Source organism: Pimephales promelas, chromosome 4 (assembly GCF_988280905.1).
Source record: "Pimephales promelas chromosome 4, fPimPro1.hap1.1, whole genome shotgun sequence".
Taxonomy (NCBI): Eukaryota; Metazoa; Chordata; class Actinopteri; order Cypriniformes; family Leuciscidae; genus Pimephales; species Pimephales promelas.
This window is the reverse complement of record NC_142772.1, coordinates 6,484,939-6,499,773: the sequence shown is the minus strand read 5'-3', so window position 1 is coordinate 6,499,773 and position 14,835 is coordinate 6,484,939. Positions and strand designations below refer to the sequence as shown.

Below are 14,835 nucleotides of genomic sequence, written 5' to 3'. Positions count from 1 at the left end.
CATCCCAAGACGTCATCTAACTGACGCTTTTGACCATACGTCAACATCCGACGTTTTAGGGTACCCTTTAACGCAGTTAGATGACGATCCTAGGGCGTCATCAAACTGACGCTTTACCTTTAGCGTCAGTTAGATGACGCGGGTAGGTTTAGGTCTGGGGTAGGGTTAGGATTAGATAACGTCATCTAACTGACGTTAAAGGGTGCCCTAAAACGTTGGATGTTGACGTATGGTCAAAAGAGTCAGTTAGATGACGTCTTGGGATGAGAATGGGCTGTTAGTTTACATGGTCCTATGAATATGCAAATGAACCCCACCTCCACTCACTCACTTCAGCTCAGAGATCCACTCGTTGATGATCACAAGTTGATGTGATTGGTTACAAGGTAGTTTGTGATGTCAGAAACACCAGCGATGTTCAAACCATGTTTTTGACACTGCAGTTTTAAGGAGAAAATACTGAGCAATGGTGTTGACTTATGAATTTGCACATGGTTTGTCGTAGCCCTCAAACCGTATTCACTTTATAGCCCTTAATCTTGTAATTGTGGACAAATGTGGGCACAGATGACTCAGGTGTGATCCTAATTTTTATTTATTATAAATGTTATATTACTGTCTTCGATAAAGTTTTGTCTATCCATTTATGGTGTTTTTTTTTGTTGTTGTTGTTGTTTTTTTTTTTTTTTGGGGGGGGGGGGTATTTTTTAATTTATTATACCAAATTTTCTATGTAAATTATGCTTATTTTAATGTTTTATTTAAAAAAAATTAACTATATCATTCAAATAAGTTCTTAAAGCTTAAACCTAAAGATGAAGTAACTTTGCTGTCACCTGGTGTCTTATTTTGGCTTATTTTAGAATGCTCTAAATTACAGTTTTTACCATTCATTTCTATGGGTGCCCAGTTTTGACCCAAATACAAGATTAAGGAGTTTGTTTGTTTTTTCACCCAGTTAACATTGTAGAATTGAGTTAAAAAAAAAAAAAAAAAAAAAAAGGGTGTTCAGGAGGCATACTTAGCAAAACTAGCCAAGTCTTGTACCGCTCAGATAAAGGGAAGTATTTTTTTAAAACTAAATCAAAACTATTTTGCCCACATTTGTCCAGAATCCGGTTTTAGGGTTAAAGCACATTAAAATCAGCACATAGACAACATCAAAAACTTGATTTTCACCGCTTTTAAGTGTCGACTGGAACCGCCCCAGTTAAGGTGCGTAAGGGAAAAATCTACCACAAGTAGCTTAGTGATTCAGATAGTGCTCTCAATCTGATGTTATTTTAAACAAGTTAGATCACATTTTTTTCCCTCAGTTATTCTTCTTATATTTTGCTGAGGATATAACTGGGGAAGGTTAGTTGATAACTCCAGTATGTCTAATGGAGGGATGTCAAGGATCAATATCAGGGCTGATAAAGCATTTTTCTAACTGATCGGTGTCAGCCCAATCCTTTATTTTACATTCACGCAGGCAGTAGTGGGTGGTTTGAACCTTCACATGTGTTTGTCATCTGCCATTAAAAGGAATGAAAAACTCAGATGTGAGTCGGAGGTTGGTTCTAGTGAGTCACATACACAACCAGGTTTCTGTGTTTAGCATATTTGATGCGCACTTTAGTAACAAATCACTCGAGAGTAATTATTTTTATCTGCCATCAGGCTACCTGAGACGTTGTTGCGCAATGGTTTGCATCTTGTTTTAGACTTCAGACACCACGTGCCTCATGCTTTCTAACCTTATCTTGACTTTTTTTGCAATTATTTTGCTCAGTTACTCGGATCGGGAGCACAAAAACATGGTGACATCCCTAGTCTAATGCCCTTGAACTCAAGATGCTCTCTGCAGAAGGCCACCTGCTAGGAGTCCATATGAGATGTGACTCAGCTTCTCATGACCGCATTCATACGAGGCAGAATCAGCAGGGAGGTTCACTTTCAGAGCCGTGACCCTACTGGAGTATTGACTTTACACTTAGTGGGAATTGGAAAGGTCCAAAAATTCAAAAGAGAAAAGGAAAATTTCTTCCCTTTTCTTTGTATCTCACTCAATTTGAGAAAATCACAGCCTTTTTAGTTGCAAATTAGAGGACGTTTGACTGTCACAATCAAATCTACTTTGCAGCTCATTCTGGTGAAGAATAGTCACTTAAATAGGAAAAGATCATCAGAATGTCTTTCAAAATTGACAATTTGTATTGTTTTAGGGCTAGGTACATTTGAAATCACTGGTATAATCATAGGCTGGTGAGCATTAAAGTTAATTCAAATAATTTTGCAGCGGCCTATGTGAACTGCTGTTGTTCTGACACTGAAATTAGTGGAAAATGTTCCTTTTCAACCAAAGCAATTTCACAGACACCTTATCGGTCAAAAGCTTGAGGTCTATAAAACATTTTTTTTTTGTATGTTTTTTTTTTTTTTTTGTATGTGTGGGGGGGTCTCTTGTGCTTACTATGGCGGCATTTATTTGATAAAAACTACAGAAAAGAAGTGTATAATATTCAAATTCGTACGAGTGATTTTCTTGAAGAGAAACCCCCTGACCCCTCCTAACATGATCCATAACACCCTTCAGAAAACAATTGCAACGTCTCAGATTGTGCCTACGGCGCCCCCCTAGTCCCACTTTGGCAAAAAAATTAGTTAGAACTATCTCGTGGCCTCAAGATAGTAAATCGTGGCCTCAAGATATTAACCCGTGGCCTCAAGATACTATCTCGTGGCCTCAAGGTACTATCTCGTGGCCTCAAGATAATAACTCGTGGCCTCAAGATAGTAACTCGTGGCCTCAGGCCGTATGTGCCCCCCCAGAATTTTGGCTTGCATGACGCCCCTGTTACTGACCCCAAACCTTTCAACAATAGTGTAACTCAAAGTGAAATTTACAGTTCTGCTTGTTGATATTTTGTTCAATTACTAATAAATGATTATAAAAGTACCTCAAACAAAACTCAACAGATCAGAAGTGCTCATTGTAGCAGTTTGGTACCTTGTAAAAACATGTGCAGCCCTGATTGCCAATCAAATTCAAATTAAAGCTTGCCAGATTGAGAAAGCGTTTTGCCTTTTTGTGTACAGTTGACATCAGATGGTCTCTGGAGGAGCAAAATATGGTTTGAACAGCTTGCTAATTGCTATTGCATACAGTGTGTGCTGTGGAGTGGCCTGTTTTGTTGATGTTTTTATCTCTGTTTCCTTGCAGCTACGCTCGGCACTCTGGACTTCAGCCTTCTGTATGATCAGGAGAACAATGCTCTGCACTGCACTATCAACAAAGCCAAGGTAAGAAGCAAGAACCCGCCTCAGGAATGAGCATGTGAGGCAGATGCAAATAAGTATTTTGAGGCTGGTGAGCTACTTCATAAAACTCTTCCCTCCTTCTATCCCGTCTTTTATAGGGTCTATAAAGTGAGCGATTTTGCCCAGTCCTCTTTGTAATAGGGTATGATGTGCTCTAAGGGGGTTCCTTTGGCCTGCGTTTGCCTCTGCTCTTTTCTCTGTTGTCGTGTGGGAGGCATTTCCCCTGACGACTGACTGCTGCTAGCATCTGCTGCTGTCTGTTTTGCTTAGTATTCAGACTAGACCGGCTTTGTCCCTCCAGCAGTATGCTACAAGCAATCTCTCTTACTCTCTCTCTCCTTTTTTCCCGTTTCTAATGCTGTTTCTCACACGTTACCTCTGTACCTTTGTGGCCTAGAGTGCAAAACACTGCAATGAAAGCGTTTCCCTCTCATTTATTTTTTAATTTTTTTGCTGTATTTTCTCAAATGTTTCTGTTAAGGCCATTGCACACTGAGCACGAAATATTCGTATGCGTATTTTCGTGTTCGTTAGCTTAAAAATTCGTCACGCATAGAAACCTTGCACACCAAGTCCGTTGCGTATTTCTTAAACCTTTGCGGGAAAAAAACGCAAAAATACCAAATGGATTCATCAAGCAGTGAGGATGATTTTTGCCCTCTCTCTTATTGAAAAGGGAAGAAAGAGAAAATATTACGTCCATCCAATCCTGAAATTGCGCCGAGAGGAAGGAGAGTTCCTTATCAAGGAGTTGCGAATTTATCCTGAGCGATTCAAAATTTACCTCAGAATGTCAGTGGGACAGTTCGATGCTTTGCTAGCGATTCTGGAGCCACATATTAAAAACAAGACCACCAATTTCCGTGAACCAATCGATTCTGAACGGAGACTGGCAGTGTGTCTGAAATGGACCAGGTATGGACACACACACGCGGACAAACACACACCCGCGCGCGGCCCGTTGGAAGCGCTGGGCAGACAGAACAGCTAGGCTGTTATTGTGTATATTGTGCCCAAATAATACATTAGTTATCGAATAGGCTGCTCAATCACACCTTATTCGATCCTAAATTTCAATCTGATTGAAAGGGGAGGTTTATTAAATTCATAATCCAACATAGAGAAGAGAACATAAACACTTGATCGAATTGAAAACCGAAACTGAAAGCACGGCGCATGTGTGCAATGATTTGAGGACGAGCTCCGCCCGGCCCTGAATTGTCAAAAGACCTCTCAAAATGCTGGCTCTGGATGCGAAAAACGCAGAAAATCGAACCCGATCCGATTAATTTTATGACGGACGAAAGTTTCGGAGGCGGTGTGCAAGCGTGACTGACATAACGTGAGGTCGGATTTTTTTTTTAACGTGCGAAAATTTCGGATGCGAATTTCGGACTCGGTGTGCAATGGCCTTTACTGAGACAAGAACTCCTGTGATTTCTTCTCAATTTGTTTTAACTTAATATTGGATATTGATTATTAACCTAAAGCAACTTAATTAGCTACACCTTGGTACGGTACAGTACAATACGCAATTATTTTCGTTTCAATTGTCAGAAGTTGTGAATGGTACCAAAAAAACAAACCGTACCACTTTTTTGGGACCCTCTTTTGCACAGTAGTTCTGAACATAAAGGGTGGAGCTAGACTCACTGCAGAGTGTTGATTGGTTGATAGAGAATTGTCACTTGTGGGTGCTAATGGAATGACAACACAGGACGAGACATTTTTTAATTTACAGTTGAAAAACACAATGTTTGTTTTTTTGTAAAATGCAAAAGACTTCATTCGGACTTCAGAGCGGCTAGAGCAGGGGTGTCAAACTCAAATACACAGTGGGCCGAGATCAAAAAATTGCTATAAGTCAAGGGCCAGACAGGTTAAACGTTTATTGAAAACTTATTGAAACAACATATTATTATTATGAACCTGAAAACAACAAGGTCTATATATTATTGCCTATAAAAAACATTAATTAGGAAATAAAAGAAATAAAATTAATAAATCAAATCAGTTTAACTAATTTATTATGGTTATTTACAAAAGTTATTTACTTCAAAGGAAAATCAAATGTCCTATAGCAAGAGAAAGAAATGCAAAGATGAAAGTCCACCTTTTCAAAGTTCACCTTCCTTCAAATTTGGCTGATTATTTCTGCTGAAAAATGGTCGAGTTTTGGTCTGTACTAATCTGTCACATCGGGGAAAATACCTTTTGAATTATAGACTACCAAACGTTAAAGAGAAGAGTGCAAAAAAAAACTGATAAAAGAAGGCGTTTGTGGTTGACAGAGGCACAGCATCAGCAATACGGCACTGACATTGACACTGATGGAGGGGTTTGCATTTGCAATAGTGATGTTTTCTTATTTAATTTTTACAACATGGATATGTGTAGCCACCGCCGCGCTGGACTATATTGCGTATTGAGCAGCAGAACGGTAGGAGGCTGTTATGCGCTCTTGTCAGCAGCGGTTTCAATACATGTTTCATAAATAATATTTTTCTGCTCGTCCGGCACTTTGCAACAACACAGCATTGTTTCGACAGCGACTTCTCCTCTAAAACTGATGTTTACATTTTATGTGGCGTGAAAGTCCGAAATCCGATCGTTCAGACTGAGGCATATGTCCTGGTTTTGAATAGGATTTCAAACCACATATGAATGTAGCTTGAAACGGATTTCATGTGCTTTTTGGACTGACAATCTGAGTGTAGCTTATGTCGGAATAAGAAATAGAAGGAAGAATTGCAGTACGGGTTAGAGAAGCTAGCTCATTCGGACCATTACCACATATTAACTTTAGTTTGTCAAAATATTACGCTCTCTCCTGCTTGGTAAGTCCTTCTCTATATTATTTCGCACCTTGTGGCACCAACCAAGGTTTTTTTCTGTGTTTTTTAGTGTAACAATGTGTTCCGTAGTACATACATAGTGCAGTAAATGCTGTTGTTTACATCCGAGTGCCTCCATAATGGCCACTCATCCGGGTTACCGCCCAGAATGTGACGCTTTCGCGGTCATGTTTCCATGGTGACGTTTCATTGCTTGTCACGTGACACAGCGCTCCCACGTAATTTGAACCGATATGCCGGCGGGCCAGCTCTAAAAATAAATACATTTTGTCATGCGGGCCATAAATAATTCATTTGCGGGCCGGTTGTGGCCCGCGGGCCTTGAGTTTGACACATGTGGGCTAGAGGAAAAAGAGACTGCAACCGGACCCATGCGAAACCAAGGATAATATCGCAAGGACATTACATGTTGTCAGGCAATATTGGCGTAGTTAACGTTAACAATTTGAGACAATTAGATTTAATCAGCGCGATTTACTGCAAAAGTTACACGAAAGTGGATGTTTCTTGTTCAGATGACATTTTCCAGTGAAAATTCTTATTTTGGTCATACTTCCAAAAAAAAAAAAAATATGTGATTCTGAATGCCAGTATCCACACCGGAGTGGTTAATAATTCCGCGAATGACTGCTATTGCAGATTTCGAACAGAGATGGCGACAAAGAGGAAAAACTGCGGACTGCAACTTTAATGATAGTTAATTAAAAAACAGCTGTTCATTGTTTGTTCATATTAGTTCACACTGCATTAACTTTTGTTCACAAATACAACCTTGATTTTAATAAAGTGTTATTAAAGGGGTCATGAATTGGCTTTTTAAATGTTTTATATTGTTGTCTGAGGTCAACTAATGACGTTCGCTTGGTTTTTACATTAAAAAACATCAAAATTAATAAGTAATGGGCTATTTTCTACCCATTCGCCATCACGAGGAAGGTAGGCCTATAGTTATTTAGCTATGCGTGTAATGCGCGAATGTGTGGGCGGGGCTAAACCGTCCGTGTTGAAGTAGGCATTGATCTTCTTCTGCGGGGGTGGTGTTTTATCCTCTTTGACGTCATAGTTCCCCACTTTGAAAAAAGAGTCGTTTGTGGAGCCTGGTATCAATAAAAGCTTTAATTGGACTAACAAGGACGTTTTCAGTTCTGAAACTTACATGATATTCTTATAATATGATGACCTCTTAGATGTCAAAAACTCAAGGAAAATTTGATTTCTCAGTTCATCACCCCTTTAATATTTACTAAGATAAATGCTGAAGAAGTATTGTTCATGTTCATGTTAACTACGGTATTTAAATAGTGTTAACAAATTAACCTAACAAAGTGTTAGCGTTTTATTTAATGATAATAACTCTGGTTTTAAATAATGATGGATTAAGACAGTCCGGTAGATTAGTGATGTAAAGTTTTTAGTTTTTTTTTTTTTTTAAAGAGTGCTTTTAAGGGATGTCAGACTTCTGAGAAGATCTCATTATAATGCACATTTTGGAGAAAATTACGACAGTTTTATTCAACGTAAAGTTACATTTATTTAACCTATTGAATATCTGTCAGTTACCTTGATGAAGGACTGCGCTGTGTGTATCCATCCGTCTGGGGGGTTTGACCCTAAACCAGCCTAATTATACAGGGCTTCGTGAAGTCGATTTATCAGTGCATGTTATTCCAAAGAAAAAGAGCATTTTACACAGCGAGGTAATCAACAGATTGTGCTATAATTGCTCTCGTCAGCCAGTGTAATATAGCAGCAATGAAAGAGAGAAGGATTTCCACCAAAATGCACTCCATGCGCCTCTTTCTAGCGGAGGGCTGTCTCTCAGAAGTGTGCTCTTACCTGTGGGACGAGACACGGGTCGACTTTCTTGCAATTCTGTCGAACTCTGACCACCCTTGCTGACATCTAATCACTCTGTATAGCAAACACCTGCCTACACATCCTTTTCTTTCCATATTCTACTACTTCGTTACACTTTCATTATGACATAACGCTCGAACATTCAACCTGGCTTGGGCTTGGTTTGAAAATGATATTGATTAACCCTGAAAGGCACGGTGCAGAGATTTGTTCACAACTTAGTCTGAAACCAGTGCAGTTATTTGACTGTAACAGATCGTAGTTGATCCGTGATTGAATGGACGAGGTCACACAGTTTGGCACGCATGTGATTTGTGGATTTATTGCAAAATTTAACCACCATGGTGTGAAAGTTTATAATTTGCATGTGTTTTGTCTTACCAATTTACACATTCAAGTGGTTTTAAACCTGTTCAGCTCAAGAAGAGGCGAAAGAGTATGAAGGTAAAAGAGTAGCAATACTCGAGAGCACGTAGATGTGAATTTGAGAACTTGAACACAAGATTGGTGTGTTTCAGATAGAGCGTAAACACAGATTTGATTCCTCTTTCGCATCTTCTTGCACTTGAACAGACACGTACACACAAAATTAGGTCAAATCCCCATTTTGGTTAGTATTCACGTACTGTAAACAAACAGTCAGTTACGTAATCAGACGTGTATCATTATATTGGAGCCGTGCATTGGGTCTTAAAGTGACTGTAGAAGATATAACCTGTTATATTTTCTGTACTTTCTGTATTTACTGCTTTCATTCATGTTAATCAAACAACAAAACACAGCATTAACAAAGAGTAATCTATATTTCATTTATACAGTGAATGCTATAGTGTTATTTTACATTTAAATATATTTCTTTGTCGGGTCAGAGGTCAATCTTGCGCTGGAACTAGACTCTGATGTTGGAACTAGACTCTGATGTATAGTTTATAAAGTTATAATTATAGTATTTCTACAAATCTCTTCGTCTCTTTGCTTCAAGAAGGTCTTTATTAACATGGATGGATGTGCTTTTTTGGACTTCAAAAACTCAGGCTTTATTCACTCCCATTATTAAGCATTGAAGAGCCAGGACACACACATATATATATATATCGCTGATTGTGTTTGGCTAAAAGAAGAAAGACATATACACCAAGGATGGCTCGAGGGTGAGTCAATTATGGGATAATTTTCATTTTTGAGTGAACTAACCCTTTAAAGAACCACAGTCATTAAGTCAAATTAGAGTCAGAACCGTTCAATTCTTATCCTTCTTAAAGAGAAAGGCTAATCATAAGACTGTTTTTTCGCCTGTTGGATCTGTGGTGAAGCCCTTTATAAAGGTAAATAGAAAGGGCAGCAGTCATTGCTGGCAAGCACGGATATCCTCTGGAGAAACACAAGCCTCATTGTCTTCCTCTCCTCATTTTACACCTCGGATTAACACTGCTATTCAAATCAGCTATTATAGAGCCAAAGTGAGAAGCACTAAAGCATTGCCAACTCTATATGGTATTGTGTGATTTTGAAGGAACGGGACGCCTACAGTTCTCCACACTCATTTCCATTTGTTTAGCCTCTAGATATAAAAACACATCATTGACATTATTCCATTATGCTCATTTACTGTGTTTACAGGGTACACTCTAAAAAATGATGTGTTGGATTTACTTAAAATATATATGCACCATTTTTGCATCATACTTTTTAAGTAATCCCAACTTGGAATAATTTTACTTAAAATTAACAAGAAAATCTTTGTTATATGTACTTAATTATTTGAGTTCACGCAACATTCTTTACTTAAAAATGTATGCATCACGTTACATATATTTTTAAGTAAAGAATGTCACGTGAACTTAAATATTTAAGTTTATTTTATGTAAAATTATACCAAGTTAAAAATTTACTTAATTAAATGATTACGGATTACTTAAAAAGTATGACGCAAAAATGGTGCATATATCTTTTAAGTAAATCCAACACAGTGCAGGCCATGTGAGATCAAAACAAATCTTAGTTCTGTTTACTTAACATTTAAGCTCATTTATATATAAAAAATAAGACAATTAAATCAGTTGAACCAACCATTTTAACTTATTTTAGATCTTCAGCTTACATGTCTTAAAATAAATTAAACATGCAAATCACACACAATAAAGCATTTCACGTTATTATTTATTTTTTTACCCAAAACTTTTAAATTGCATCTTAAAATATATTAAAATAGAAAATAGTTGTTAAAATAATAATAATAATAGTCACAATATTACAGTTTTTTCTTGGATCAAAGAAATGAAGGCTTGGTGGGCAGAAGATATATAGGCCTATATATTTATTTTTTTCAAAAATCAATAAAAAACTATTAAATGTAACAAATTAGTCCATTATTAAATGCCTATAAATATAAAAAATTGTCTATTAATATCTATTAATTTAAACAAAACAGAAGTTAATTAATGACTTTTGTCCAGAGGTTTTGAACGAATCTCTTCAGTAACTACTGCAAAACAGTAGCCTAAAGATCTACAATCTTTATTTGAAGCTAAACTTTTGTTTAAAGGGTATTTACTTATTTTGATAATAATTTTGAAGGTTTAATTTACTGAATGTCGCTGTCATTTAGGAATAATATTGTGCTAGAATCAAGATTGCCATTATTTAATGATAAATTGTGCACACGGAGCTGTAGGCAATGTGTTTTTGAATGTAATATTTATGTTAACGTTACCAAAAGTAGGCTAACCCGCGCCCAAAGCCCCCTTCCCCGCGATCCATGTATAGAGAATATGGGAATTTGTAAATATGCAAGTTACATTTGTTTTATCCAAAAACAACTCGCTAATAAAGTAGGCCTATAATCTAGGCTATCCGTGGGGGAGAAAGCGCCGTCCGAATTGGTAACCGAACGCGTCAAACACGTCGCAACTAGTTAGATGCTTGAATCTTCCGCAGCCCGCTCAAGTTCAAATTTTTCTACCGAGGAAGACTTTCGCGGCAAACGAGTCACCCAATTCGCGACGCCCGGCGCGAATGATGCGTCTTCGCGTCTTTGCATTGACTATGAATGTAATCTGCTATATCGCAAATAATTAAATTCACGATCTGTGTGAACACACCTGCATAAGCCAACATCATGGTCATATATTTTGAAAAAACACGATATACTCTTCAAATACTCGCGTGCAAAACACTTATTTCATTCATTAACATGTAGACTACAAACGTTTACATTCGTAAGTAACACGTTTCTAATTGTTGATGCAAAATTTGTAGCAATTCTGAAATTCAGTTAAAAGTAAATTTCTTCACCAAAAATGCAATAAATGATCATGTGTAGGCCTAAGTACAAAAAATAAGCTTACCTCTTCTCAACGTCTTCACATGTGCTGTGAAATAAAATGGCTTAAAATTTTTGTCTGGATAGGCATCATGGGAAATTGCATATCACGTGGCTAATATAGTTACTTAAAATGATATGCTAGATTTACTTAATTTTGACGCAAGTTGACATGCCTTATGTATTTTTCATTTTATTTATACATACATTTAAGTGCACCTAGTAACTTATATTTTTGTGTTACACACACTTTACATGTTAAGTAAACGTTGAAAAGTTATGAATACTTAATTTTTTATGTTTGATCCAATTACTTTTATAAGTAATGGTTGTTCAGCCAACGAATCGTTTTTAGTAATTACATTCACCATTCAAAAGTTTGAGGTCAGTAGAATCTCTTTTCCTTAAAAGAAATGAATACTTTTATTCAGCGAAGATGCATAAAATGGATCAAAGAGGACAGTAAAGAAATGTATAGTGTTACAAAAGGTTTCTATTTCAAATAAATGCTGTTTTTTCAGCTCTCTGTACCAATGCATCACGCTTTCCAGATCAAATTAAGCAGCACAACTGTTCTCAACATTGATAATCAGAAGTGTTTTATTGTCCTGCATTGCTTATGAAAAAACCATGTGGTTTGTGTGCTATTACTTTTTGAAGTAATATCAGAATATTGCTATTGTTTTATTCTCATATGGCAGATGATAAAAACAGGTCCCATAGGAAAAACTATCCCATAGACTTGCATTGAAGAAGAAAACTGAGTCATATCTAGAGAAGTCAGAATGATACAGACTAAGCTCTTTTGTTTAAGTGCAGTGGGTTATAGCCTAGCAACCACTCTGAACACCCTAGTGACCACATAGTGACATGATAAAAACACTCTGTGGCCCTTAGCAACTGCATAGCAATGCTCTTGCAACCATCTACAAACCCCTTGCATTTTGGCTTTTGAACCTCCAGAAAGAACCCCAGTTATTGATGCAATAGGTGTAATTTCCTCTTATTTCAACACTGTATGAAATGAAGTACACAGGTGTGGACATAAAATTAATTTGTAATATTGGCATTGTTGCTGTATCAACTGTTTTCTGCAACCCTTGGGGAAATGACAGGGAAATTACAGAATAAAACGAACAACCTTGTATTTATAGTTACTGTGCCAACATTCATTGTTTACAAATTATGCTCCAGGCAATTGCTTTTTGTTCCTTCCTTGGAACAAAAAAAAAGAAAGAAAAGCACAGCTACTTTATTATAGCGCTGAACGTACAACACATCCATTGTACATCCGGGAAGACAGCTTTTTTGGATCGTGGCCACATCAAAGCAGAATGTACCCGCCACCTGGTAATTGAAAAATAACAGGTGGCTTCAAGTGAGCTATGCACTGGGGTTAGAGACTGGTCAGCACTGCTGTTTGTTTGCTGTGCTCTTTGATAATGCTATTGTGCAACTGAGATGCCATCTTTATTGAACAAAAATGGCTCTGCCTCTTTGTTTCGTAGTATATTAAACATAGAATGTGATTACGCTCTTAGGAAAAGCAGCCCAGCCATTAATCTACTGTACCACCTTGTGCATTAGCTAAAGTGTTGAAGTTATTCTGAGTTTTTTTTTTTCTTTTTCTCGGAACTGCACAAGTGGGACGAACCTATAAGGCAAATGAGTCCATTTAGTGTTATCTGATTGCCAGACTGAGAATGTGCGATTCCCATCAGTAGCACCAGTCTCCTTAGGGCACTTTATACTGAATCATTTCCCAATTCCCTAAGAGCTGAAGTAGAACAGTGTTTCCACTCTGATTTACAAGTTTACATGGCACGGTCTTAACTTTAAAATCCACATGCATGACCAAGAAGGGACTTTAAAGGAGTAGTTCACTTTTGAAAAAAGTTTTGCTGATAATTTACTCACCCCCATGTCATCCAAGATGTCCATGTCTTTCTTTCTTCAGTCGAAAAGAAATTAAGATTTTTGATGTAAACATTCCAGCATTTTTCTCCATATCATTGGGCACCAAACGGTTCTTGGTCCAAATGAGAGTTTCAGTGCAGCTTCAAAGGGCTTTAAAAGACACCAGACGACGAATAAGGGAATTATCAAACGAAACGATCGCTTATTTAATCAAAAAAAAAATTGCAAAGTTTAAGTTTTATAAGCTCAAATGCTCGCCTTTGTTGCGGGTCACATTCGTGACTCCTGTTCGAACTCGTTCATCAAAATGTCAATTCGTTTGTTTCGTTCATTGAGTGAACCTAATGACTCAGAAAATGATTCGTTCATTTTTGTTATTTAGCTTTCCCCAAGGGCATCCAAGATGTATAGGTGTCTTTGTTTCCTCAATAGTATCAATTTTGATATTTTTAGGTCAAACTGTTCTTGTCTATCAGTCAAATAATGCAGGTCTATGGTCACCACCTCAATTAATTTCAAAGTATCCCTTTAAAGGGTTAGTTCACCCAAAAATGAAAATTAAGTCATTAATTACTCACCCCCATGCTGTACCAACCCCGTAAGACCTTCGTTCGTCTTCGGAACACAAATGAAGATATTTTTGATTAAATTTGAGAGCTGTATAACTACCACATTGGCTCCTAAGGGACTGCCTCTTGACGGCCCAAAAAGTCAATGAAGAAAATGTTTAAATATCCCAAGTGACTACCGTGGCTCAACTATATGTTTACCAAGCGACGCGAATACTTTTTGTGCGAAAAAACAAACAAAAATAACGAGTTTATTCGACTATTTTTTTCTTCCTTGTAGGCCAGAACGAGACTTCCTTATAGATTTCCACGACGCATGCGCGAGATTTGCGATCTGAAGTAGTGTAAGCTGTGTACGCAGATCGCAAATCTCGCGCATGCGTCGTGGAAATCTATAAGGAAGTCTCGTTCTGGCCTACAAGGAAGAAAAAAATAGTCGAATAAACTCGTTATTTTTGTTTGTTTTTTCGCACAAAAAGTATTCGCGTCGCTTGATAAACATATAGTTGAGCCACGGTAGTCACTTGGGATATTTAAACATTTTCTTCATTGACTTTTTGGGCCGTCAAGAGGCAGTCCCTTAGGAGCCAATGTGGTAGTTATACAGCTCTCAAATTTAATCAAAAATATCTTCATTTGTGTTCCGAAGACGAACGAAGGTCTTACGGGGTTGGTACAGCATGGGGGTGAGTAATTAATGACTTAATTTTCATTTTTGGGTGAACTAACCCTTTAAATAAAGAATCTGAGTTTGGATACCCCCCCAGAAACTTGTCTAGTTCATGTCTGTTCTTAGGTCTGGACCAGCGAGGCAAATTAACCAGAATTCAGGAAAAATGTCCTAGATATTTAAAAAATGGTAGGGGGTAAATTAATTATTTAAGTGTTCACGGAGTTATAATATCTAGTGCATTATTCAAAGCTAATTTTGTATTTGATGTTGATTTGATTTTAGAATTGACAGCCTTTGTTTTTCAAAAGAATTTCACATAAATGAGTCTGGTTTGGTGCA

At 37.4% G+C, this 14,835-nt stretch overlaps 1 protein-coding gene across 2 annotated transcripts in view; it reads left to right on the top strand.

Moving 5' to 3' along the window:
- doc2b (double C2-like domains, beta) overlaps positions 1-14,835 on the top strand; it is a 253,043-nt gene that overhangs the window by 181,926 nt on the left and 56,282 nt on the right. For both annotated transcript variants that reach the window (XM_039662029.2, XM_089129888.1), the window contains exon 10: positions 3,206-3,285. In XM_039662029.2, coding sequence (XP_039517963.2) covers positions 3,206-3,285 — 80 coding nt within the window. The remainder of the gene's footprint in view (positions 1-3,205; positions 3,286-14,835) is intronic.